Here is a 26,398-nt window from a genome sequence, read left to right as displayed (position 1 = left end):
ATAATACACATGAATTATTAAATAAGAGGTCAAAGCTGCAGAGCAACAAGTCCTCAAACTCGTAACGACCACACAGGTTGTATGTAACGTGCCCCTATGACCCATGTGAGCGCATTTAGGTTAGCACCCTGCGGGAGACAGGAAGGCATTATGGAATTTAATTCACAAAATGGCTTTTCCCCCCTCACTTTCGCAAGACAGGTTTAGGGTTAGCGTTAGGTCAAAGTTTGTTCATGGTGACATTTCAGCTGAGACACCGGAGTGTCAAAATTTACTCAACCACTAGAGGTCACTTAACTTCAAAACGAAACTGTCGTAATAAGGGCGTGTACAGACGAACTATGTGGTCATTCCCCCAATGAGGACAGGCTCCTGCAGAGACATCAGCAGCAATTCCAGTAGCACAACCACCCAAGACTGCTGCAACAAACATGCACAATTAGGAGAAGAGCCATGCAGCTCAGCACACTACACATCCAACTAGAAGTTTAGGACACAAATGTAAACTGGAGGCACAAAAAACTAAGGACACACCAGTTGCAGACAGACCTGCAAACAGAAATGAGCAGATGGCACAGAGGAACAAACAGTAAGGGTTGCAGCTTAAATACTCAGCCCCAGTCAATGATTGGCCACCAGCTCCAGCATCAGGTCAGGAAACAGCATTAAGACACATCAATGCTGCCACAGCTCTAAAAACACATAGCACATACAGTACATGAAGACTCAAATTACTAGACAGGTTCACAAAGTTTGCAGACTGCTAACTAGAGCCTCAGTCTCTAGAGTCTGGGACCGCCACACTAAATTACAGCAGCAACAGAAGCTCAAGATGTCCATAGGACTCACCACAAGCAACAACAGCCCAGCAAGCCCACACAAGCGGTACCAGGGCAAACTGGTCAAAATACCAGCTGCCAACAGAAGCTCAAAATGTCCATAGGACCCACCACAAGCAACTACAGTCACACAACAGCCCAAACACACCACCCAAACAGATGCACCAGGGCAAACTGGTCACAAATACCAGCTGCTCAACTGAGAGTCTGGCTGTAATTTTATCCTCTTCAGGTGCGGCTTTAGGGAGGAGGTGTCATGGTAGCAGACCAATCCGATGGATCTGGAGGTGTGGAGGACCAGGGCTGGAGGAGGTCTGGAGCTTCAAGCTAATCAGTCTTGATGAATGCCAGGTGGAAACTGGAGCTCAGTCGTTAGCCAGCTGTGATCAATAAGGTCCCCCAAGCCATCCATACAGACAGACATACTATTCTGATGGGAAAGCAGAATGTTTAATAGCAGCTTTTACAAAGACAGCTTGGTTATCAAGTCAAAACCTCTGATTACAGTAACGTAAATTATGAGCAAACCGAACTGTAAGTATGAACAAGTAGCTCCTGCAGCAAGAATGAAGGAGAAAACAGACAAAATGAAAATATTTTTGCATGCAATACAGATCAAGTATTTAACACACCACCTTATATAACAGGGAGTCAGAAGAGAAACAGCAAAAGCTTTATGAAACTGTCAGCTAAAAAAATGTTATAGTAACACAATAAAGCAGTTTGCTTGATTTATTACACAACAACCATGACTTTAAGGAAAAGTACAAATCAAAGGCTACATTCAAAGATTCACCTTCACAAAAATGAGGATGGAAATGAATAAATTAATGAGACATCTCCTCAGATTTCATTTCAGTCATATTCTTTCAAATTTCTGCATTAAATCTGAACATCAAAATCTACAAAAGACAGATGAGAAGCAGGGAACAGCAAAAGAGGAACCACCAGAGATAGAGACTTAATGTGTCTGATACAGTTAAAGCTAAATCCTTTGATATGTTTGATCCTTCCTTAAATTAAACCTGCCTGCACACTAAATTGCATGTAGTTAGAAATAGGCCACATTACTGTCACATACAAAATGCTTTACAGGCAAATATAAAAACATAATACATGTAAAAGATAAAATATAATAATACACATGAATTATATTAAATAAAACAATACAACATTCGTACAGACAAATCATGTGTTTCCCATACTTTCCAAGGTACTTCATAGACATAAGATAAAGAGGAATTACACCACAACCAAAATGAACCAAATTCCTTAAATGGATAGATATGAATGAAATATTAATAAATTTATACTGGTTTGGTAATAGGCCAGTATTTCCATTATAAAAAGAAAATCATTTTAAATTGAGGAAAGACTAGCAGCTTGTTCAAATACAGTGTAGTCCCTGAAGGACAATATAACAAATAAATGACTCTGGGTAGCAAGTGCAAGCAGAAACAAGGTCACAAGGTCCCTCAGCTTTACTCGATAACCATCTGATCTGAACATACTGGTCTTTTCCACCAGTATGCATAAAAATAGACCGTCATGGAAATCTTTACATACGGAGTAAAAGTGGCAACATAGTTGCACAATCTGACAAAACTTAGAAGTGGCGTACATATCCAGTAGACTGTGATAGTTTGGGTATTCTGTGTTTCACAAGAGGAGTCTTTGAGCACAGAGACACTGAACCACTCCAGACTCGAAACCCAGGATACAGAGGTTCAGTGAATGTGGTGTTGAAGGTGTGGAGGTGGATCAGAGAGTCAGAAGAGACTCTGTAGAAGGACAGAATGCCAGCAGGATGGTCCACGTACACTGCTACTCTGTTAGAGATGGAGGAGGAAGGGAGAGAGATAGTCTTCTCTTTGTTGTTGTGCCAGACAGAGTAAAAATAATCAGCGCAGCTCAGACACCACGACTGATTGTTCCCTCCAAACCTGGAGTTCCTGCTGTATCCTCTCCTCCTGATCCCTCTGTAGGCCACTGCTATATCAACCTTTCCACTCCACTCAACCTCAAAATATTGACGACTGGCCAGATCTTTGCTGCACAGCAGCTGACAGAAGATATCAAATCTCTCTGCATGATCGAGATACGACTGCTGCTCGTTCACCACTTCCACTCTCTTGTTGTTGTCGGACAGTTTGAGGTTTCTGTGTGCTGAGTTTGGGTCCAGAGTGACTTCACAGGCATCTGATGAAGAAAGGACACTTAATAAAGAAGCATCTTATCATAAGAAAACTGTCAGAATTATTATTATTTACTTTCGAAAGGGGTTTCCCAATGGTGTGTAGGTTTTTTTTGTGTTAGCAAATACGCATTAGTTTTTCTAATTTGAGATTTTGTTGACCACTCTTCTAGTCAGAATTGGTACAGTTAACCTAAATTTCCCAGCCATCTGACACAGACTTGCGTCTTCCACATGTTCTTTGCAGGGTTTAAGTTTGGACTTTGGTGAGGCCAGTCTTCACTGGAGCCTGATTTACCCATTTCTTTAACATTTGTGATGTGTGGTTGGGGTCATTGTCCTGTTAAAACGCCCAACTGCATCCAAGACCCAACCTTCTGGCTGATGAGTTTAGGCTTTCCTGAAGTATTTGGAGGTAATCCTCCATCTTAATTATTTTATGTACTTGATGTAAATCACCAGTTCCACTGGCAGCAAAACAGCCCCAGAGCATAATACTGCCACCACCATGCTTGATAGTAACTTTGGTGTTCATGGGGTTAAGGGCCTCACCTTCACTCCTCCAAATATATTTCTGGTCACTGTGCCCAAATAGCTCAATTATTAGTTCATCTGATCACAGAACTTTCCTCTAGAAGGCCTTTTCTTTGTCCATGTGATCAGTAACAAACTTCAGTCAAGACTCAGTCAAGGTGCCACTTCAAGAGGCATCTTTCTTCTTTCTTCTTTTACATCTTGTCAATGTAAAACATACAGTACTTGACTGTGGACATTGACACATGTTCAAGTAGCTTCCATTTCATTGCAGACCCAGATGCTTTGAAATGACGCCACGCGACTTTCTAGACTTGTTCAAGTCAATGTTTCACTTTTTCAGATTTTTACTGAGCTCCTGTGACTTTTGAACTGTAGCGCCTGTGGCAGAGTCTAATGGGTGGATCCCTATTTAAATTGGCTCAGTCATAATCATTCACAAGAAGATACCATACCAAACCACTCAAAAAATTTAGTAGAGTAACTACAACATCTAGGAGTATGGTAAAATAACACAGTAAGCGTCCAAGAAAGGTTTCTGATGCTACAGATTAAAAAGAAACCCAAAAGCCACAAGTTTATGCTGCAAGTTTAAAAGTGATTTTGTTGTTTGTCATATAGAAAAATCTTTTGACAAATGACAAGGAAAATGCTTTTTTAAAGCTTGTTTACATATGCTTAACAAAACTGGTTACACATAGAAACCAGGTTATGTGCTAATCAGAATGATTCTAGCTGCACTGCACCCACCTAGTGGTGAATCTGCATGTTCAGTACATGCAATAAGTCTGACATCAGATTTCTCCTCTATTTCACACCATCTTTTGGATCATTTCAAGTGTAAATATGTCAGAATTTTACAAGAGTAAAGTGCTTTAGTGGTGGAACTAACTTGGGAAAGTTGAAAAGAGGGACTCAAGTAGTTTCAACTACAATGACACAATAAAAAGCACAGGAGGAGCAAAACACTACAAATGCAAAGGTGTCAAGAAGTTAAAGAGGCATCTTGAGATACACCTGTTGAGCAGGAAGAGTTGGAAGTTTTAGGGGGAACCTTGCTCATCTGTGGCTGAGGTCAGTGAACAAAGTTAAAAACCTAACTTGAAGTCAAGGGTGAAGACCCAAATTTAGATGTCCAGGTATTTGCTTATTTGTGGATCTTTTGGATTATATCCTATTAAATTGTTGCACAAGACCAAAAGTAACAAGACTATATTGTTTGCTGTGTCGTTATTGTGATGCAAAACTCTGTACATACTTACACTTCCTAAAGCCAGGCTGCAGCCTCTGCTTTCCACTAAAGTCCACACTGGAAGAAAAAACAAAGTCAGACCAAGGAATTCTCTTTGAATTAGGAAAAAAGAACAACCAAGCTACACTCTATACAATAATTATCCAGGGGTTTGGATTTAAGAGCGTAAGAAGGGTTAATTAAATTCTCCGCACTATTCCTGACAGTTTTTCTGTGAATGAATATCATTCCATTTCATTTGCTCTGTCTAAGTGTAGCCATTCAGCAAAAGTAGGAGCCATATGCTCCCTTTGGGTTGTTCCTCTGTTCATACCTCACAGTGTCCAGTCTCCAGTGTGGATCCTCCACTGCAGCAGAAAGCAGATTCACTCCTGAGTCTCCTGGATGATTGTAGCTCAGGTCCAGCTCTCTCAGATGGGAGGGATTGAAGCTCAGAGCTGAGACCAGAGAAGAACAACCTTCTTCTGTGACCAGACAACCTGACAGACTGGAGGCAGAAATATATCATCAACTCAAAAAGCAAGAAGGAAAATCCTACAAATGCTGAACATCTGCAAAAACAGTAACATGATGCAGCAGATTTAACTGATCAACAATCAGCTGTATCCTGACCTGAGAGTTTCCAGTTCACAGTGTGGACTCTTCAGTCCCACAGAAAGCAGCTTCACTCCTGAATTCTGCAGGTCGTTGTTACTCAGGTCCAGATCTCTCAGACTAGAGGACTGAGAGCTGAGAACTGAGGACAGAGCTTCACAACTTATCTCTGAGAGGTTACAGTTGCTCAGCCTGAGGAAAAATTAAAAATGAACACTAACACTTATTTTTCCATATACAAAAGTAAATATGTTTGAAGTGGTTCACTAATCAACCTACACAGCTTTGTTGGAGGCTTTGACCACTGGCAGCAGCCTCAGAAGAGCCTCCTCTGAAGCAGAGTATTTCTTCAGGTCAAACACCTCCAGATGTTCTTCTGATGACAGTAAGATGAAGACCAGAGCTGACCACTGAGCAGGAGACAGTTTATCTGTAGAGAGACTTCCTGATCTCAAGGACTGTTGGATCTCCTCCACGAGAGAACGATCATTCAGTTCATTCAGACAGTGGAACAGATTGATGCTTCTCTCTGCAGACAGATTCTCACTGATCTTTGTCTTGATGTACTCGACAGTCTCCTGATTTGTCTGTGAGTGACTTTCTGTCTCTGTCAGCAGGCCTCGTAGGAGATTCTGATTGGTCTGCAGTGAAAGACCAAGGAGGAAACGAAGGAACAAGTCCAGGTGTCCATTTGGACTCTGCAAAGCTTCGTCCACAGCTGTCTGGTGTAGACGTTTTAGTTTAGTTTTGTCTTTGAATGCCTTTGGTGTCTTATAGGTTGCCTGGTGTTGCTCTACGAGTAAGTTTATACCAGACTTGATGAAAGTCTGATGGACATGAAGAGCAGCCAGAAACTCCTGAACACTCAGATGGACGAAGCAGAACACCTTGTCCTGGTGCAGTCCTCTCTCCTCTTTAAAGATCTGTGTGAACACTCCTGAATACACTGAGGCCTCTCGGATATCGATGCCACACTCTGTCAGGTCTGACTCATAGAAGATCAGATTTCCTTTCTGCAGCTGTTCAAAAGCCAGTTTTCCCAGAGACTCAATCATCTTCCTGCTCTCTGGACTCCAGTGTGGATCTGTCTCAGATCCTCCATCATACTTGACATTCTTCACTTTGGTCTGAACCACCAGGAAGTGGATGAACATCTCAGTCAGGGTCTTGGGCAGATCTCCTCCCTCTCTGGTTTTCAACATCTCCTCCAGAACAGTAGCAGTGATCCAGCAGAAGACTGGGATGTGGCACATGATGTGGAGGCTTCGGGATGTCTTGATGTGGGAGATCATGCTGATGGCCTGCTTCTTATCTCTGAATCTCTTCCTGAAGTACTCCTCCTTCTGTGGGTCAGTGAACCCTCTGATCTCTGTCACCATGTCAACACACTCAGGAGGGATCTGATTGGCTGCTGCAGGTCGTGTGGTTATCCAGAGGCGAGCAGAGGGAAGCAGTTTCCCCCTGATCAGGTTTGTCAGCAGCACATCCACTGAGGTGGACTCTGTAACATCAGTCAGGATCTCGTTGTTGTGGAAGTCCAGAGGAAGTCGACACTCATCCAGACCGTCAAAGATGAACACAACCTGGAAGTGTTGGAAGCTGCATATTCCTGCTTCTTTGGTTTCAGTAAAGAAGTGATGAACAAGATCCACCAAACTGAACTTTTTCTCTTTTAGTGCATTCAGCTCTCTGAAAGTGAATGGAAATGTGAAGTGGATGTCCTGGTTGGTTTTGTCTTCAGTCCAGTCCAGGGTGAACTTCTGTGTTAAGACAGTTTTCCCAATGCCAGCCACTCCCTTTGTCATCACTGTTCTGATTGGTTCATCTCTTCCATGTGAGTCTTTAAAGATATCTTCTTGTCTGATGGTTGTTTCTGCTCTGTCTGGTTTCCTGGATGCTGTTTCAATCTGTCTGACCTCATGTTCATCATTGACCTCTGCAGTTCCTCCCTCTGTGATGTAGAGCTCTGTGTAGATCTGATTCAGAAGAGTTGGGTTTCCTGCTTTAGCGATCCCCTCAAACACACACTGGAACTTCTTCTTCAGTGTTGATTTCAGTCTCTGTCTGCACACAGTAGTACCGATTCCTGCAGGAACACAAAAATAGACTGTATGAGCTGCAATAAATTTGAATATTGACAACAAACACCTGATAACCTAAGGTGAATTCCTCATTTAGATACCTACATTTGAGTCATAATTGTTCTGAAGAAATGTAGCAGGATATCCCTTTTGGTTATACTGACAATTATTTAATGTTTATAATTTACGTTGATAACATTGTCAATGTTGCATACAGGTCTTTGAATGATATGGTAGTTACTAACAAACTCCTTTGTAACATGCTTTAACAGTAGCCAAACTCTGCACTGTTGGTGCTGGATATCTATAACTATTGAATGCTATTGCATTGTTATGCCTGAGCAGCTCTTATTAACTACCTTGTAACTGTTTGTCATTCAGAACCACAGACACATACCAAGTACTGTATTAAAGAGTCCCATATTGAACCTTCTTAAAAAAATTTAGCAAATTAATGAATGGCTAACACATCCTGATGTTGTCTTTTTAGTTAAAAGTACAACAAGAATGGTTCACCATGAATGTAAACCTTTGGGTTTTAGTTCTGTTCTATATATATAGACTGTTTCAGTGTCTTTAGGTTTTAATGTAGTTGAGCTGCTGATGTCTACGCCCCCTTGAGGAAGAAAACTCTCTCTGCATTTGTGATTGACAGTGTTGAACAAAACAGCTGACCACATGGCAGCTAATACAGATGTGAATGAGCATGTTAGACCAGGACTTTCTAACATTTCTAATTTTCTCTCTGAGTGATAGTTTCTCCCATGTTGCATCTTTTTGTTCTTTCCATCATATTAAAGTTGCTAAAATCCTCTTACTGCTCTGAAGACAGTCAGCCAGCTCCTCCTGCTTCATTCTCCTCAGGAAGTGTAGTGTGATCTTCAGAAACGACTCTCTGCTGCTTCTCCTCTGCTCTTCATCTTCACCCTCCAACACCTCCTCCTCCTCCTCTCTCTGACTCTCTAGGCCTTCTGGGTAATCTGGACTCAGAATCTTCTGGAGTTTCTTCAACTCGTTCTTCGCGTAACTGACAATGTTCTCCTCCAGCAGCTGGAACAGAACAATAAATCTGAGTTTACAACAACAGAAGACATTACTGAATAATGTGTGACAGACTGAAACCCTGCTGAGTGGTTGTCAGCAGTTTGTTCTCTAATCACACGTTCAGTCATGGACTCTTCAACTTTCCACTGGTCAGCTCAGAGCTTTTTATATTTGTTTTCTTCCTTACAATCAGTGTATGTGGTGAATAGGTGAAGGTAAGGAGAATTTACAAATTTAGCATTTAGTTTGTGATGGCTGAAGTGAGCAGTACTCGCCGTGATTTAACAGATACACACCAGAAATACGGCGTTCAGGTTTGCTCGGTATTGCTGGTTGGAATGACCACTGAGGTTCTCTAAGCTCTGGTCATAAAGGCTGTTGAGGAAACAAACACATAGAAGTTGTTCTGTTATAATAAGTTCCAGTACAAGGTGAACAAAGGATTTTTTGTCATTTTCAGAACAAACAGATGTCTCTTCGAGTTGTTTTGAGACAGTCAGGTTGTGTCATAGGAAAATCCTCTGTATTGGAAATCATACAAAACAATATAGGTAAATATCATATTCAAATATTGTATTTTTTTTTCAGTGTCCAATGTTGTATGTCGTGCCTCTGTCAGGGCCAGTTTGAGGAAGCATCAACCTGATGCTTACTTAAAAAATAGAAGAAAACAAACAAAAAACAATCATCAAAATAGAGGCTTGTCAGCAACCAAATCTACAGTGTGTAGTAAGATTATCTGTAAAGTGTACAATGGTACAAGTCTGAGACAACTCTATATCTGAAAGAGAATTGGGAGAAGGAGGGAACTGCAAATATTTCAGAGGAGGACTGAAGAAAAACTTCAACTGTGATGGACATCAACTAGTTTAATTAGGGGCTGCACAGTGACATATTGGTTAGCACTGTCGCCTTGCAGCAAGAAGATCCCCGGTTCAAATCCCGGTCCGGGCCTGGAATCTTTCTGCATGGAGTTTGCATGTTCTCCCTGTGCATGCGTGGGTTTTCTCCGGGCACTCTGGCTTCCTCCCACAGTCCAAAAATATGCTGAGGTTAGTTCATTACTCTAAATTGTCAGTAGGTGGGAATGTGAGTGTGATTGTGTGTCTGTATATGTAGCCCTTCGACAGACTGGCGACCTGTCCAGGGTGTCCCCTGCCTTTGCCTGAGTCAGCTGAGATAGGCTCCAGCGACCCCAGTGAGGATAAAGCGGTGTATAGAGAATGGATGGATAGTTTAACTAGAGAGCAGAACTTCATTAGTTGACTGTAGAAGATGAATATGTGAGGATATAAAGTGATTCATGTTCATTTTATTCAATATTCATCTTTTCTTTCTTTTTTTTACTGTGCAATAAAGGTGAAAGCTTTCTATGTTCAGTTTGAAGTAATTAAAAAGAATGTAACAGAAAACCTCTGGAAGAGACATGCTGTAGAACGCTTATTGAGTATACTTCAAATATTTAATATAAAAATCACTATGTGTATCAACTTTCAGTACTATGGAAAGAGATTAATGCAATATGATTGCTTTTACATTAAAATAAAAAACTTAACTCAAACCCATAACAAACCTAACTCCAAATCAATCATGAAACTGCTGCATCAGCAGAGATGCACAATAAGACATTTAAACTCTTACAATTCTTCCTGGCATCCCTGTTTGAAGACAGTAGGTCGATACATGGAGTTGTCACTCTTCATGGAAACACCACTGGGTTGAGGAGAGTCTGCGGTTAGAGAGATCCTGATAGAAACACAAAACTGATTATTTCAAGCTCAAGAGAAATTTGTCAATACACAGATATACATCATGTGCTTTATAATATGCTTGTAGAATGTACACTGATGAACCAAAACATGATAACTCACTCTCCAACATGTTGTTGGTCCCTTTTGTGCACTAAAACAGCTACTGAGGCCTGAACTCTACCAGAGCTCTGAAGGGACCCTGAAGTATCATCAGGGTCTAAAACGTTAAACTAGAGGTGTTTTTATGGATCAGACGTGTTCCATTTTAACCCCCAACATACTGGGACTGGTTCCTGGTCTATATACCGGTTGTGTATCCAACACGCTCACTAAAAGAGTCAACTGTTTGCTTGTCATTTAATAAACCTTGCCTTAAAGGATTTTTAGGAGATAATCAACATTAATTACAAATTAGACTCTGAGAGGAGATATCTTTTGGTCAAATCCTTGTGTTTGAGGAAGCAATGCATTTGCTTGAGTATTCTGTTCTTACACTTCATCAACAGAGTGATGCCTCTTTTTGAAGACAGTAGGTCGATACATGGAATTGTCACTCTTCATGGAAACACTGCTAGGTGTAGGAGAGACTCCTCTTTGGTCGCTGATCCTGATGGAAAAAGTGAAAATTACTTTGTGCCATTTTGTCCTAACAGGCTAAATAGCCAAAAACCAACCCACCAACCAACCAACCTAACCAACCTAACTAACTAACTAACTAACTAACTTATACCCTGAAAAAAACAGAATTTTCAGTGGTCATGGTATGAGAGTGATAGATATATACAAGATGTTTTTGATGAGGACAGATGGGTCATGACTACATCAAATCATGGCATCACTTTACAATTACAGCAGTGAAAATCGACACACCACAGATTTAAATTGTATTACTGTGTACATTGTCTTAAGTTTTCTTAGATTTTGTTGTGTAAATATTGACTTAAAAATTCATTTGTGGTGCTCTCCTCTCTGCCCCTCCCAAAAGTAGATTCTGACACCATCACATGAATTCTGCACAGTAAGAGATCCAGTAATATCGAATTCTCACCCTTTAACAGTGAAGCCGTGTTTTCCTTTGAAAACAGTCGGTCGATACATGGAGTAGTTACTCTTCATGGAAACAAAGCTTGGTCCGGGGGAGTCTGGTGACTCACACATTCTGATAAAAACACAAAAGTGATTATTGAAAGCGAGAATCATCAGTATACTGGTATATGTAGCGTAATTTTGTATTAGACTACGACCCCCAGGATCATGATTCTGATCTTACTCTTCACCAACTGAGTGGCTTTTGGGTTTGAAGACAGTAGGTCGATACATGGAGTTGTCACTCTTCATGGAAACGCAGATGGGTTCAGGAGAGTCAGCTTCCCGCTGACGAATCCTGACAGAAAAATCCAAACTCATTAATGTTTAGGATTGAGAGTACATCATCTGTGTGATCTTGTTGGATGCTAAAACACATTTTACAGTAATTAATAGTTAGAGATGGTCATCTCACCTCTGAGCTTTGTTCTGGTTCTCACGTTCCCTCCACAGAGTGATTTTAGAGGGTGGGACTCCATCCTCTTTGTCCTCACGCGGATTCATAGGAGAGCCACACCTTCACACAAACAAAACAACCTGCTCAGTACAACATTCACATCACAGGCATCACTGACATGGCAGGTATTTGTATAATACAGTAGTGAAAAAAGTTTACATAAACTTGTAAATACCATGTATATCATGGCAGGCTTGAGTGTCCAATGACTCATTTAACTCATCTTCTATGATGGAATCAATGAAATCCATGTGTACCAACCATCTTTGTCACAAGAAACAATCATGCATTTTGGTTCTTTCATATATTTATTATAGGTCTTCTGGAAATATGTCATAGCCTGCTGAGTTAAAAATATGCATGTAACAGCTTGAATTATCAGCTTTAGTGATGTACAAAGCTGTGTAAATTAAATTCATTAGGAGCATGACGTCTTAACTTCTTGTGAGTGATTATGATGGACTTCAGATGCTGATGCTAAACTAGTTTAAATAGGGCCCATTTGATCCACTCCTCAGACATCTGTCGTGTCACAAACACTACAGTGGGAAAGTCTGCAGCATTCATTAACAATCATTAGCTTGAGCAAGTCAGAAAAGTTACTTGGAGTCATTTCAGAGCAGCTACAATGGTCTGTAGTCAGATGAAACATTAACTGAGCCATTTGGCCAGAAGGACCAGAAATATATTTGGAGGTGATGCCTTTAACCTCAAGAACACCAAACTTACTATTAAGCATGGTGGTGGCAGTATTATGCTCTGAGGCTGTTAATCTGCCATTGGAACTGGTGCTTTACACAAAGTAAATATAGTAATGAAGGAGGATTACCTCCACATTCTTCAGGGAAGCATGAAATCGTCAGTCACAAAGTTGAGTTATGGACACAGTTGGGTCTTCAAACACAACAATGACCCCAAACATACATCAGAAGTTGCAAGGTTTCAGATTGGTCTCTAAAGGCCTGACTTTTGGGAGACCAAAGTCTCTCTTAAATCCCATCAAGAACTCATGGACAGAGATGAAGAAAATCTGTGTCAGAAAGCCAAACAAATGTAGTTGAACTGAACAGATTCTGTCAATAGGAGTGGCTAAAGATAGAACCAGAAGCTTGTGGATAAGATAAATACTGTGAAAGGAACATATGACTTAATATTAGAATTTCTGTATGTATATTTTTTGACCCAGCAGGGGTCTTTACAAGTGCATGTAAATTTTTATTCACAACTGTGTACACAATAACTGATGCTCAAACCTCCACACGTGTCACCACACAGCCTTAAACACAGGATACATTAGATCAAATTCCTCTTACCAATGGCAGACTAAGAATTATCCCAAATTTCTACCCCTTGTTAGTGTCCCAAATGAAATTGTTAGAATTCAAACATTTTGTCATGACAGTTTTAGTATATCTTTGTTGTACATGACTGAGTTATTGCACATTGTTTCTTTTCATATTTTCAATATCTTGTACCCCAAAATCAGAAGCTGTGAAAGTTAAGGAAAAAAAATACAATTCACAGCTGCATCACATTTTCAACACTAATAGACAAACAAGCTCCCTTTGTCACAGCCTCTGAGAGGGTTGAAACATTAACTCACCTGAAAACCTGAAGATAAGATAACAGCTCAAACACACACCGGTCCAGGTGATATGTCCAGATTAGTTTTATGACTTGATAGTGAATTTACAAGAAATCTGTTGTTGATTCTGGGAGCATCTAAAACATTATTCACACTCATTTAAGTGAAGTAACTAAACTTTTACGAATAAGTAAATGTGAATGGATAAGTTTTTCTCTTTCAACCACATGATTTGCAAGTTTTTAATCATCACAGTCAGAATAACAGTGATTAAAAGTGTATTTGTACGACGGAGAGCAAAGAAATGAATTCACTTAATTCAAACATTTGTGCAACTTTTGTCACTTTGTAAGCTGGAAAAAATCTGGTCATTTTTTTACCATGTACATGCCATTATTGATTGTTAAATCAATATACTTTAGCACAAATACAAATTCTTTACTTCACTTGTGAGTGCCAGGTACATGAAACAGTCAGTCGCCTTAAAGAAACTACAACACAGTGTGATCAAGGGATCCTGTTGGTCAAGCATGTACAGATTTCTCTGGTAGGATTCTCACCTGCTGAACTCACTTCAGATCAACTTAAAGACACTTTCCACCTTCATGTGTCGAATAAAAACATTTGGAGAGAAAAAGCTGCTCATTCTCCTTCGTTAGTCCTGCCGTCTGTGTGATTTGACCTGAGGGAACAGTCACACCTTCATACAGTCACGAGTCCAAGAATGATAAACACACAGGTTTAACCCGTGTCACCTTCCCAGCAGACAGAGGTATTCATTTCCTTGTTCTTTGTTGCCAACCTTTTTCTTGTCATGTGCTGGCAGTAAACACGTTATGAGTGCAATCAAAGGCATTCAAATGCTCAAAGTGCAATAGGGTTATATACAAAAAAATGTTTAAAAAAAGGCATTGAAAACATTTACAGGCAAAGGGTCAAGCTGTGCAAAAAATATACAGTAGTGCAAGATTATCGTAGGTCTTCTGGTAATTTTTGAATTTGATATTTTGGAGAGGAGGAAGTGTTAATCAGTGTTATGGCCATGGGATAGAAAGTCTCCTCAAACCTTGAGGCTCTATATAGTGAATTGTCACTTACCTGCCTCATATGATCCATTTGTTACTGTGTCTGATAAAGCTTTCAGAAGCAAAATTTAATGCTTTCTTACTTATTGTTTCTAATTAAGTTTTCACACACAGTCATCTCCAGCTATTTACAGATGCTGTAGTTCTGCCATCTGTCCACTAGATGATGATGACAGGCAGTTAAAAAGGACAAAATGTCTGCAATCAAATCCACAAACATCCTGAGGCTGGAAGTTACTAAATTCTGCTCATGGTCCGTCAGATCCTGCAGGTGATTCATCCGTTTAGACAAACATTGTGGAAAATTCTGCATCAATAGACTCTTCCAAGCAAGGTGTTTCGATGGTGGCATATTTATTGTGATTTAGTCGACTCACTATCAAATGAAAACAATCGGTAAGCGCAGATAGTTTGCACAACTCCACATGACTAAAATCAAGCAACGACACTGAACGACTCGGAAAATCTGCACCAAGAATCAGAATTATTCATGAAACCAAATTGTGCACATTTTGGATGAAGATGTGTTTTAAATGTTTATTTATAGATCACATTATTCCACAGTCATTTCCAACTTACAGTTTAAGAGGAGCTGAGGGGAACCTCTGCAACAGGATGTAAATAATTACACAATATTTTCCTTCACCATCTGCTTTCTGAACACTGTCAGTAGATACCATACTAAATTACAAAAATATGAAAAGGCTAAAACAAAGTACACAAGGAGGTAAAAATTGATCATATCAAAAATATCTCACATGCATAAACCAGAAAACTGTATTAATTTATGGCTCTTATCCAGGTTGTTTTCTCCTGATTAAATCATTGCTTGCGTTGTATTTACTCTCAGATGTACACACGTGGACAAAATTGTTGGTACCCCTCAGTTAAAGAAGGAAAAACCCACAATTCTCACTGAAATCACTTGAAACTCACAAAAGTAACAATAAATAAAAATTTATTGAAAATTAAATAATCAAAATCAGCCATCACTTTTGAATCGTTGATTAACATAATTATTTAAAAAAACAAACTAATGAAATAGGGCTGGACAAAAATGATGGTACCCATAACTTAATATTTTGTTGCACAACCTTTTGAGGCAATCACTGCAATTAAACGATTTCTGTATTTGTCAATGAGCGTTCTGCAGCTGTCAACAGGTATTTTGGCCCACTCCTCATGAGCAAACAGCTCCAGTTGTCTCAGGTTTGATGGGTGTCTTCTCCAAATGGCATGTTTCAGCTCCTTCCACATATGTTCAATGGGATTCAGATCTGGGCTCATAGAAGGCCACTTTAGAATAGTCCAACGCTTTTCTCTCAGCCATTCTTGGGTGTTTTTGGCTGTGTGTTTTGGATCGTTGTCCTGTTGGAAGACCCATGACCTGCGACTGAGACCAAGCTTTCTGACACTAGGCAGCACATTTCTCTCCAGAATGCCTTGATAGTCTTCAGATTTCATCGTACCTTGCACACTTTCAAGACACCCTGTGCCAGATGCAGCAAAGCAGCCCCAAAACATTACTGAGCCTCCTCCATGTTTCACCGTAGGGACAGTGTTCTTTTCTTCGTATGCTTGGTTTTTGAGTCTATGAACATAGAGTTGATGTGCCTTACCAAAAAGCTCCAGTTTGGTCTCATCTGTCCAAAGGACATTCTCCCAGAAGCTTTGTGGCTTGTCAACATGCATTTTTGCAAATTCCAGTCTGGCTTTTTTATGAGTTTTTTTCAGCAGTGGTGTCCTCCTTGGTCGTCTCCCATGAAGTCCACTTTGGCTCAAACAACGACGAATGGTGCGATCTGACACTGATGTACCTTGGCCTTGGAGTTCACCTTTAATTTCTTTGGAGGTTGCTCTGGGCTCTTTGGATACAATTCCAACGATCCGTCTCTTCAATTTGTCATCAATTTTCCTCTTGCGGTCACGTCCAGGGAGGTTGGCTACTGTCCCGTGGGTCTTGAACTTCTGAATAATATGAGCCACTGTTGTCACAGGAACTTCAAGCTGTTTAGAGATGGTCTTATAGCCTTTACCTTTAAGATGTTTGTCTATAATTTTTTTTCGGATGTCCTGGGACAATTCTCTCCTTCGCTTTCTGTTGTCCATGTTCAGTGTGGTACACACCTTTTCACCAAACAGCAGGGTGACTACTTGTCTCCCTTTAAATAGGCAGACTGACTGATTATGAGTTTGGAAACACCTGTGATGTCAATTAAATGACACACCTGAGTTAATCATGTCACTCTGGTCAAATAGTTTTCAATCTTTTATAGAGGTACCATCATTTTTGTCCAGGCCTGTTTCATTAGTTTGTTTTTTTAAATAATTATGTTAATCAACAATTCAAAAGTGATGGCTGTTTTTGATTATTTAATTTTCAATAAATTTTTATTTATTGTTACTTTTGTGAGTTTCAAGTGATTTCAGTGAGAATTGTGGGTTTTTCCTTCTTTAACTGAGGGGTACCAACAATTTTGTCCACGTGTGTACGTTGCTTCGGATAAAAGCGTCCGCTAAATGAAACTGTAGAACTGCAGAATAGTAACACTGTCAAGCTGAACGACTCAGTTGTAAAGCTCAGTGTTGCACAAAACTAATCTAATACGGTGTGTTATGAGACACTGGACTGGACACAGTGACCAGTCAGACCATTTGCACACAGCAGCTGAATCCAGCAGTCAAAATCTGTTTGGATGATCAGGATATAACTGCTTTTATCAGACAATCTGAGATCTGTTTGAAGTGTTTGGGACCAGTGTCGTGTTGATGTTAAACTGCTCTATTTCATGTTAACTTATCAAATCATGTTCTCTTTACGACATCTACTTTCTCCTTGCATGCTTTCAAACTGACACAAAACTGTACAACATGTTCACAGACAGCAGTAGCTAAGTAGGTGTTTCTTGTAGTATGTGTTTTATTCAGCATGGCTTGGTGTGCAGCTTGATGTTACTGTCAAATGGGGTCTTGGAGGCTGCACATGAATCATTCTGGGCTCTTTTGGCTCTCAAACAGCTCTTCATTTAGTACCAATTTCAGCTTTTATGATTCAGGTAAATGTAGCAATATCTTATACTAAATCCAACAATTTTCACAACACTATCATCTTACATTTGTTTTGTATAAAACATCATTGTAAAAACATCATCCAACCAGGACCGAGTGAAGGACACTGACAGAGACCTCAAACTGTCAGTATCTTATAACCAGACACTGTGCAAGTACACAGTCTATGATTATAACAAGTCTGCTGGTCCAACATATAATATCGTGTGTGATCCAAACTGATGCGGCTCCATTAAATGTTATTAGATGGTCTTTTAGCTACATCTAGTGGACAGACTGTAGAACTCCGTCACCTGATGTGAGTAGTCTCTGACACTGACTGGGTTTCTCCCACAGGTTAGGCTAGTTTTGTCGTCACTATTGTTTTTTTAGACCTCTTGGGAAGTTATGAGGATGTGACAGCGTCCTTAGATTAAAGACTGACGAGGTACGATGAGCAGCTTCTTCCAATGTTTCCTCGACACATGAAGGTGGAAAGCATCAGAAGCTGATCTGAAGTGAATTCAGCAGGTGAGAATCCTACCAGAGAAATCTGTACAGGTCTTAACAAGGTCACTCTGATCACACTGTGTTGTATCACTGACAGAATGGTAGAAATCTTTCTTCATCCTGACTGTCTGTTTAGGTGCATATGTTTTACATCTGTTGTAGAATTTATATGTCACTGAACATACAATGACTGTAGGATAACTTACATGTATCACTGTTAATGGTTAATGGGGAAAAAAACAACAGCAGGTTGGTTGCTGTCTGATCTCAAGTTGCATGGTTGAGTTAAAAATGCAGAGAATGTCAGAACTAAAGTACTAAGCAGGTTGTTGTGTTTGTGTGAAGGTGTGTCTCTGCTATGAATCAGAGTGAGGACAGAGTGGAGGGAGTTACTCCCTCTAAAACTACTCTGTGTGGGGAACATGAGAACCAGACCAAAGCTCAGAGGTGAGATGAACATCTCTAACTCTCCATGACTCTTCTCCATGTCAGAGCTCATCACTCATCACTGACCATCATTAGTTACACTCAAAACTCTGTGTGTTGTGTTGAAGAACAAAGCAGCAGAACAGACCAGATTCTCCTGTTCCCAGCTGTGTTCATTAATGACAAGTCTATGTGTGATCCCATTGAGTTCAAAGATGAACACCAGTCTGTTCATGGAGTGTAAGATCATTTCTCTCACACAGACAACAATCGAAAGCATATCTATAACACCAACAGTTTCTTTAAAAAACAATACCAGAGTCATTTCCTTTGCAGAAAAATGCTCATTTAAACTAATTTAAATGCAGTACCTGCAGTGTTTTCATGATTTTTTTTCCACCTTGCTGTGTAATATTATTGCATCTTTGTAATTACTAAGCAAGCCTATAATAAGCCCATAATTTAAAAATAAAAACATTGATTTGTCCCTGTAAAACACAAAATGTTCATGTCAGAGCTCAGCACTCACATCACTGACCATCAGTATTCACCCTTGTGTTGATGAAGAACAAAACGGCAAAACAGACCAGGTTCTCCTGTTCCCAGCCGTGTGTCCATGAAGAGTGATCAGACTATGGAAAAACACCTTGGTTTTGAAGGACTGCCTTCTTCTGAAACACAGTTAGGCATCATGATATAACAGATAATTAACATAAATTGAGTATTTTAAAGATACATTGCCACTCAGAAATTTGGGCACACCTTCTCTTTAAATATTTTTTCTTTATTTTCATGACTATTTACATTGTTGATTCTCACTGAAGTCATCAGAACTATAAATGAACACATATGGAATCATTTTGTAAACAAAAAAGTGTGAAATAAGTAAAAACATGTTTTGTGTTTTAGATACTTCAAAATAGCCACATTTTGCTTTGATTACTGCTTTGTACACTCTTGGCATTCTAAGCTTCATGAGGTAGTCACCTGAAATGGTTTACCAACAGTCTTGAAGGAGTTCCCAGAGATGCTCACTTGTTGGCCCTTTTTCCTTCACTCTACGGTCCATCTCATCCCAAACCATCTGGACTGGGTTCAGGTCAGGTGACTGTGGAGCCCAGGTCATCTCACGCATCACTCCATCACTCTCCTTCTTGGTCAAATAGCTCTTACACAGCCTGGAGGTGTGTTTGGGGTCATTGTCCTCTTGTAAAATAAATGAAGGTCCAGCTAAACGCAAACCAGATGGGATGGCATGTCACTGCAGGATGCTGTGGTCACCATGCTGGTTCGGTGTGCCTTCAGTTTTGAATAAATCCCCAACAGTGTCACCAGCAAAGCACCCCCACACCATCACGCCTCCTCTTCCATGCTTCATGATGGGAACCATGCATGTAGAGACCATCATCTGACCTTCTCTGCGTCGCACAAAGACACGACGGGTCGAACCAAAGATCTCAGATTTGGACTCATCAGACCAAAACACAGATTTCCACTGGTCTAATGTCCATTCCTTGTGTTTCTTGGCCCAAAGAAATCTCTTCTCCTTGTTGCTTTTCCTTAGTAGTGGTTTCTCAGCAGCTATTTGACCATAAAGGCCTGATTCTCCTCTGAACAGTTGATGTAGAGATGTGTCTTCTACTAGAACACTGTGTGGCATTTATCTGGACTCTAATCTGAGGTGCTGTTAACTTGCAATTTCTGAGGCTGGAGACTCAGATGAACCTTTCCTCAGCAGCAGAGGTGACTCTTGGTCTTCCTCTCCTGGGATGGTCCTCATGTGAGCCAGTTTCATCATAGTGCTGCACTTGGGGATACATTCAAAGTTTCTGCAACTTTGACCTTCAGTTCTTAAAGTAATGATAGACTGTTGTTTCTCTTTACTTAGCTGATTGTTGTTGTTTTTTTGCCATAATTTGAATTCTAACAGTTGTCAAATAGGGCTGTGTACCAATCTGACTTCTGCACAACACAACTGATGGTCCCAACCCCATTAAAAAGACAAGAAATGCCACAAATTAAACTTGACAAGACACACCTGTGAAGTGGAAACGTTTTCAGTCATGAAGCTCATCGAGACAAGGTCAAGAGTTTGCAAAGCTGTCATCAAAGCAAAGGGTGGCTATTTTGAGGAATCTAAAATATAAAACACATTTAAAGCTATTTCACAGTTGTTTGTTTTCTACATAATTCCATATATCTTGCTTCATAGTTTGGAGGTCCTCAGTATGCATCTACAATGTAGAAAGTAGTAAAAAAAGAAAAGTTGAATGAGAAAGTGTGTCCAAATTTTTGACTGGGAGTGTTGATTCTGTCATAATAATTCACTTTGTAATTAAAGTGATGTAATTAACAATGTAAAAATCTGACTTCAACCAAGTTGTCCATGAGTGAACATTTGTGAAAATTATTTTTCATTTCTCCTCTCAGCTGGTATCTGACCAGTACAACCAAGTCTGCTGCTGGCAACCTTTCAGCAGCTTCACTTTGGAGGAATGAAAGAACTTGCAGTGTCATCACCTTGTCTTTTAGGTTACACTGCTTACTACTTGGTCACGAGAGTAAAACATCTCTTAGTTCCTCCATAATCTTTAGTCACACAACACAGTAAGGGCTCATGTTATCCAAACATCGAGCCAGTGTCCAAACAAATTACCTTCATCAAAAAGAACAACAAAAAGTCCTGCAGAAGACAATCAGAACCTCACAGAGTCCTGACCTGAATGTCTTAACTTTCATTTGTGTGGTCTTGTTTTTATTTCTATCAGAAACCATCAGCAAAGATCAGCATCTTGTGAACCCAGCCTTGTGTCCATGAAGAGTGACCAATCTATGCTTGAACCCACTAAATTTAAAGATGGACACCAGACAGTTAATGAAAGGTGAGAATGTAAAATTTTGATTGTGTTTACTCTTTGAAAGCATCACATCCAACAGTGAGAACATCATTAGAGATCACTTTGTGTATCTGTCAGAGTTCATCATTATAGAACACAACACCTTTAACAAAATCTACTTGAGCTTAAATTGAATGTTGTTGCAGCGTTAACCAGCAGAGCTCAGAGGATCTCAGAGGTCAGTCTGTCTCTCAGCATCAAACAGATCTGGACTCCATATTAATGGTGAGAATTATTCTACATTCAACATTTTACTGCCACATTAACTTGACAGAAGAATTTGTTCTGATTCACTGAAGAAACATGAAAGTTACTGAACAGCTTATTTGATCCATTCAAGACCAAATATTACAGTCTACTCCCTAAATGCTTTGATAAACTGGAGGTTCATGACGGTCAAAATGTCTAGTTACTGTTAAAATTGTTTCAACTGCTGATTCCATTTGAATTATGATTTTGGCCCTAGTATTGTCCACACTGCTCTCATTAATGGATTAAATCAGAGATCATAATTTGCCGTCAGTTTCAGTGCCAACAACACCTCAAGTCCAACCTGAAGAAGAAGTTCCAGTGTGTGTTTGAGGTGATCGCGAAAGCAGGAAACCCAACTCTTCTGAATCAGATCTACACAGAGCTCTACATCACAGAGGGAGGAACTGCAGAGGTCAATGATGAACATGAGGTCAGACAGATTCAAGCAGCATCCAGGAAACCAGACAGAGCAGAAACAACCATCAGACAAGAAGACATCTTTAAAGGCTCACATGGAAGAGATGAACCAATCAGAACAGTGATGACAAAGGGAGTGGCTGGCATTGGGAAAACTGTCTTAACACAGAAGTTCACTCTGGACTGGGCTGAAGACAAAACCAACCAGGACATCCACTTCACATTTCCATTCACTTTCAGAGAGCTGAATGGGTTGAAAGAGAAAAAGTACAGTTTGGTGGAACTTGTTCATCACTTCTTTACCGAAACCAAAGAAGCAGGAATCTGCAGCTTCCAACACTTCCAGGTTGTGTTCATCTTTGACGGTCTGGATGAGTGTCGACTTCCTCTGGACTTCCACAACAACGAGATCCTGACTGATGTTACAGAGTCCACCTCAGTGGATGTGCTGCTGACAAACCTGATCAGGGGGAAACTGCTTCCCTCTGCTCATCTCTGGATAACCACACGACCGGCAGCAGCCAATCAGATCCCTCCTGAGTTTGTGGACGTGGTGACAGAGATCAGAGGGTTCACTGACCCACAGAAGGAGGAGTACTTCAGGAAGAGATTCAGAGATGAGGAGCAGGCCATTGGCATCATCTCCCACATCAAGACATCACGAAGCCTCCACATCATGTGCCACATCCCAGTCTTCTGCTGGATCACTGCTACAGTTCTGGAGGAGATGTTGAAAACCAGAGAGGGAGGAGATCTGCCCAAGACCCTGACTGAGATGTACATCCACTTCCTGGTGGTTCAGACCAAAGTGAAGAAGGTCAAGTATGGTGGAAAAGCAGAGACAGATCCACACTGGAGTCCAGAGAGCAGGAAGATGATTGAGTCTCTGGGAAAACTAGCTTTTGAGCAGCTGCAGAATGGAAACCTGATCTTCTATGAATCAGACCTGGCAGAGTGTGGCATCGATATCAGAGAGGCCTCAAAGTATTCAGGAGTGTTCACACAGATCTTCAAAGAGGAGAGAGGACTATACCAGGACAAGGTGTTCTGCTTCGTCCATCTGAGTGTTCATGAATTTCTGGCTGCTCTTTATGTCCACCAGACCTTCATTAACTCAGGTGTCAACCTGATGGAAGAACAGACAACATATTGTTTGTGTCGCATCTTTACAAACAAACCTAAACTAAAACATCTACACCAGAGTGCAGTGGATGAGGCCTTGCAGAGTCCAAATGGACACCTGGACTTGTTCCTGCGTTTCCTCCTGGGTCTTTCACTGCAGACCAATCAGAATCTCCTACGAGGCCTGCTGACAGAGACAGAAAGTGGCTCAAAGACCAAACAGAAAACAGTACAGTACATCAAGAAGAAGCTCAATGAGAATCTGTCTGCAGAGAGAAGCATCAATCTGTTCCACTGTCTGAATGAACTGAATGATCGTTCTCTAGTGGAGGAGATCCAACAGTCCCTGAGATCAGGACGTCTGTCCACAGATGAACTGTCTCCTGCTCAGTGGTCAGCTCTGGTCTTCATCTTACTGTCATCAGAAGAACATCTGGACGTGTTTGACCTGAAGAAATTCTCTGCTTCAGAGAAGGCTCTTCTGAGGCTGCTGCCAGTGGTCAAAGCCTCCAACAAAGCTGTGTAGGTGGATTAATTAATGACTTTAAACATGATTGACTGTATACATAACAAATCAAATGTTTTGTTTGTATTCTTTGTTAATTGTTATTCAGGTTGAGCAGCTGTAATCTTTCAGAGAGAAGCTGTGAAGCTCTGTCCTCAGTTCTCAGCTCTCAGTCCTCCAGTCTGAGAGATCTGGACCTGAGTAACAACGACCTTCAGGATTCAGGAGTGAAGCTGCTTTCTGTTGGACTGAAGAGTCCACAATGTGAACTGGAAACTCTCAGGTCAGTATACAGATCATTGTTGATGAATCAAATCCAGCTTTAGGTTCATGTTGTTGCAGATGTTTAATATATGTAAGATTTTCCTTGCTTCTTGAGTTAATAGTATATTTCTGCCTCCAGTCTGTCAGGTTGTCTGGTCACAGAAGAAGGTTGTTCTTCTCTGGTCTCAGCTCTGAGCTTCAATCCCTCCCATCTGAGAGAGCTGGACCTGAGCTACAATCATCCAGGAGACTCAGGAGTGAATCTGCTTTCTGCTGCAGTGGAGGATCCACACTGGAGACTGGACACTGTCAGGTATGAACAGACAGCAGGAGCTTACACAGTGCAAGCTTCTGAAATGTCTTTTTTTGTGGGTTTTGCTCATGTCCATCATCATGAAGGAAAACATTCTCTTCTCAAAGCATCAGAGTGGAAAATAAAATAAAACAGAAAAATCTATGGTGTGTTATTTTTGTTTTTACTTTTCAGAAATTATTCTCATAGAAAAATTGTCTAGCTTTTCATTTTTTGCCTTTTATTGAGTGCAATGAACAATTTCATTTTTTCTTTACGAAATAAACTCAACAAATCATCTGAGCTATCACCTTCACATGTACTGATATTGAAAATGTCATTGAATGCACAAATGCAGTTATAAATATGCCTTTTTTGCAAATACTATGCTGCTAAGACAAAGTAAATATAAGTACAATGTTTTCTCTAATAAATATAAAGTTTTGCTTTTATTTTCACCTTAATATGGACTCAAGTCAAGTTAGTTTTATGTTTAGAGTGTAAAATTGCAAAATTTCAGCACGGAGCTTTGTTTATACAAATGACACCAACTTGTATCTCGCATCCATCTGTCCACACATCCATTTATATTCTTCTTTGTATCCAGAGTAGGGCCGTGGTGTTAAAGCAGGAGGTGATATTGTGAGCAGGTGTGCAATTACTGCAGCTGTTTCCACTTGGTGTAATCAGCAGTGCAGACAGCTCAGGAGATACAGAGGAGCAGAAAGAGAGAGAGAGAGAGAGAGAGAGAGAGACAGAAAGGGCATGAATAAAGACTCATAGTGTCCACTGGGGGTGCCGAACGCTGTCTTCTATTCATCTCACTCCCTGATTCTGACAATGTGGTAGACATTTCTGAGGTCCAACTTAGTGAAAACTTTTGCTCCTTGCAACAGCTCGAAAGCAGTGACATCAGAGGTAGGGAGCGCCTGCTTTTGGTGATTGCTTTCTGCTTGGTCTTCTCATGTTGGATAGAAAATCATTCTGACTGTGTTTCTTCCTGCAGAGTGGATCATTGTGGAGAACAGAGATTAAAACCTGGTGTGATTAAGTGTAAGTTTGATTAATGATGACAAAACAGTAAACTTTCATTTTGTCTTTAAATGCAGTAGATAGTTGAAGAATATAATCCTGTTTAGCATAACTGACCAAAGATATGGTAATTTTCTCCCCATTAGATTTCTGTGAACTTGAACTGGACCCAAACTCAGTGAACAGATTCCTCCAGCTGTCTGACAAGAACAAGAAAGTGCTGCTGGTGGAGGAGGAGCAGCCATATCCTGATCATCCGGACAGATTTGACTATTGGAATCAGCTGCTGTGTAGAACTGGTCTGACTGGTCGATGTTACTGGGAGGTGGAGTGGAGTGGAGAGGTGCATGTATCAGTGAGTTACAGAGGAATCAGAAGGAAAGGAAATAGTGCTGACAGTAGGTTTGGAGGGAATGATCAGTCCTGGACTCTCTTTTGTTTTGACAATGGCTACTCTGTCTGCCACAAAAACATGATAACATCAACCCCCTCCTCCATCTCTAACAGAGTAGCAGTGTATGTGGACTGTCCTGCTGGCATTCTGTCCTTCTATAAAGTCTCCTCAGACTCTCTGATCCACCTCCACACCTTCAACACCACATTCACTGAACCTCTGTATCCTGGATTTGGGTTTACATTTTGGTGTTCAGAGCGGTCCAGTTCTTCAGTGTCTCTGTAGGAGGGAGAGTGGCATGAAGTTACGGGACCTTCAGTTCTTACTCTTAAATGTTGATGGTGGATGATGTTTCACTTTCGTTCACATTTGAATCACTGATTGTAATTAGATGTCAAAACATGTTCTGTGTCTCAAAGCAGTGACATGATCTCCTGAACCCTGAACCCATAGAAAAACTTGACTTACTGACTTCAGCAAAAGGCTTTCTTACAGCATCTTTTCAATTCAATTATATTTGTATTGCGCCAATTACAATTCAGATTGTCTCAAGACGCTTTACAAAACCCATATGCCTGAACATCCAGAGCAAGCCCAAAGGTGACAGTGGCAAGAAAGGCACCCTTTTAACATGAAGACACCTTGAGCAGAACCCGGCTCATATGGGGGACCCATCTGCTGCTGGCCGGCCGGATAAGAGGGACAAAGTCAGAGGGGTGGGGGACATGGAAACCCAG

At 40.6% G+C, this 26,398-nt stretch overlaps 2 protein-coding genes across 2 annotated transcripts in view; one reads left to right on the top strand and one right to left on the bottom strand.

Annotated features, from left to right (window-relative positions):
* Positions 1–26,398, top strand: part of LOC110953094 (uncharacterized) — a 57,710-nt gene that overhangs the window by 11,692 nt on the left and 19,620 nt on the right. The window contains 3 exon segments of the mRNA XM_051937030.1: positions 21,882–23,696; positions 23,789–23,962; positions 24,083–24,256. Of these exon segments, the coding sequence (XP_051792990.1) occupies positions 21,882–23,696; positions 23,789–23,962; positions 24,083–24,256 (2,163 nt within the window).
* LOC127537667 (NACHT, LRR and PYD domains-containing protein 4-like) lies at positions 1,469–14,104 on the bottom strand. Its single transcript, XM_051960586.1, has 13 exons — positions 13,978–14,104; positions 11,791–11,892; positions 11,560–11,673; positions 11,338–11,448; positions 10,783–10,896; positions 10,180–10,284; positions 8,835–8,913; positions 8,313–8,544; positions 5,693–7,499; positions 5,432–5,605; positions 5,133–5,306; positions 4,830–4,876; positions 1,469–3,038 (listed from the first exon to the last, which is right to left on the bottom strand). Exons 2-13 carry the CDS (start codon positions 11,877–11,879, stop codon positions 2,446–2,448), a joined length of 3,639 nt encoding a protein of 1,212 aa, XP_051816546.1. The 5' UTR covers positions 11,880–11,892; positions 13,978–14,104; the 3' UTR covers positions 1,469–2,445.

This window comes from Acanthochromis polyacanthus, chromosome 16, assembly GCF_021347895.1.
Source record: "Acanthochromis polyacanthus isolate Apoly-LR-REF ecotype Palm Island chromosome 16, KAUST_Apoly_ChrSc, whole genome shotgun sequence".
Lineage (NCBI taxonomy): Eukaryota > Metazoa > Chordata > Actinopteri > Pomacentridae > Acanthochromis > Acanthochromis polyacanthus.
The sequence above is the reverse complement of the archived record's forward strand: the minus strand, read 5'-3'. Positions and strand labels throughout refer to the sequence as shown.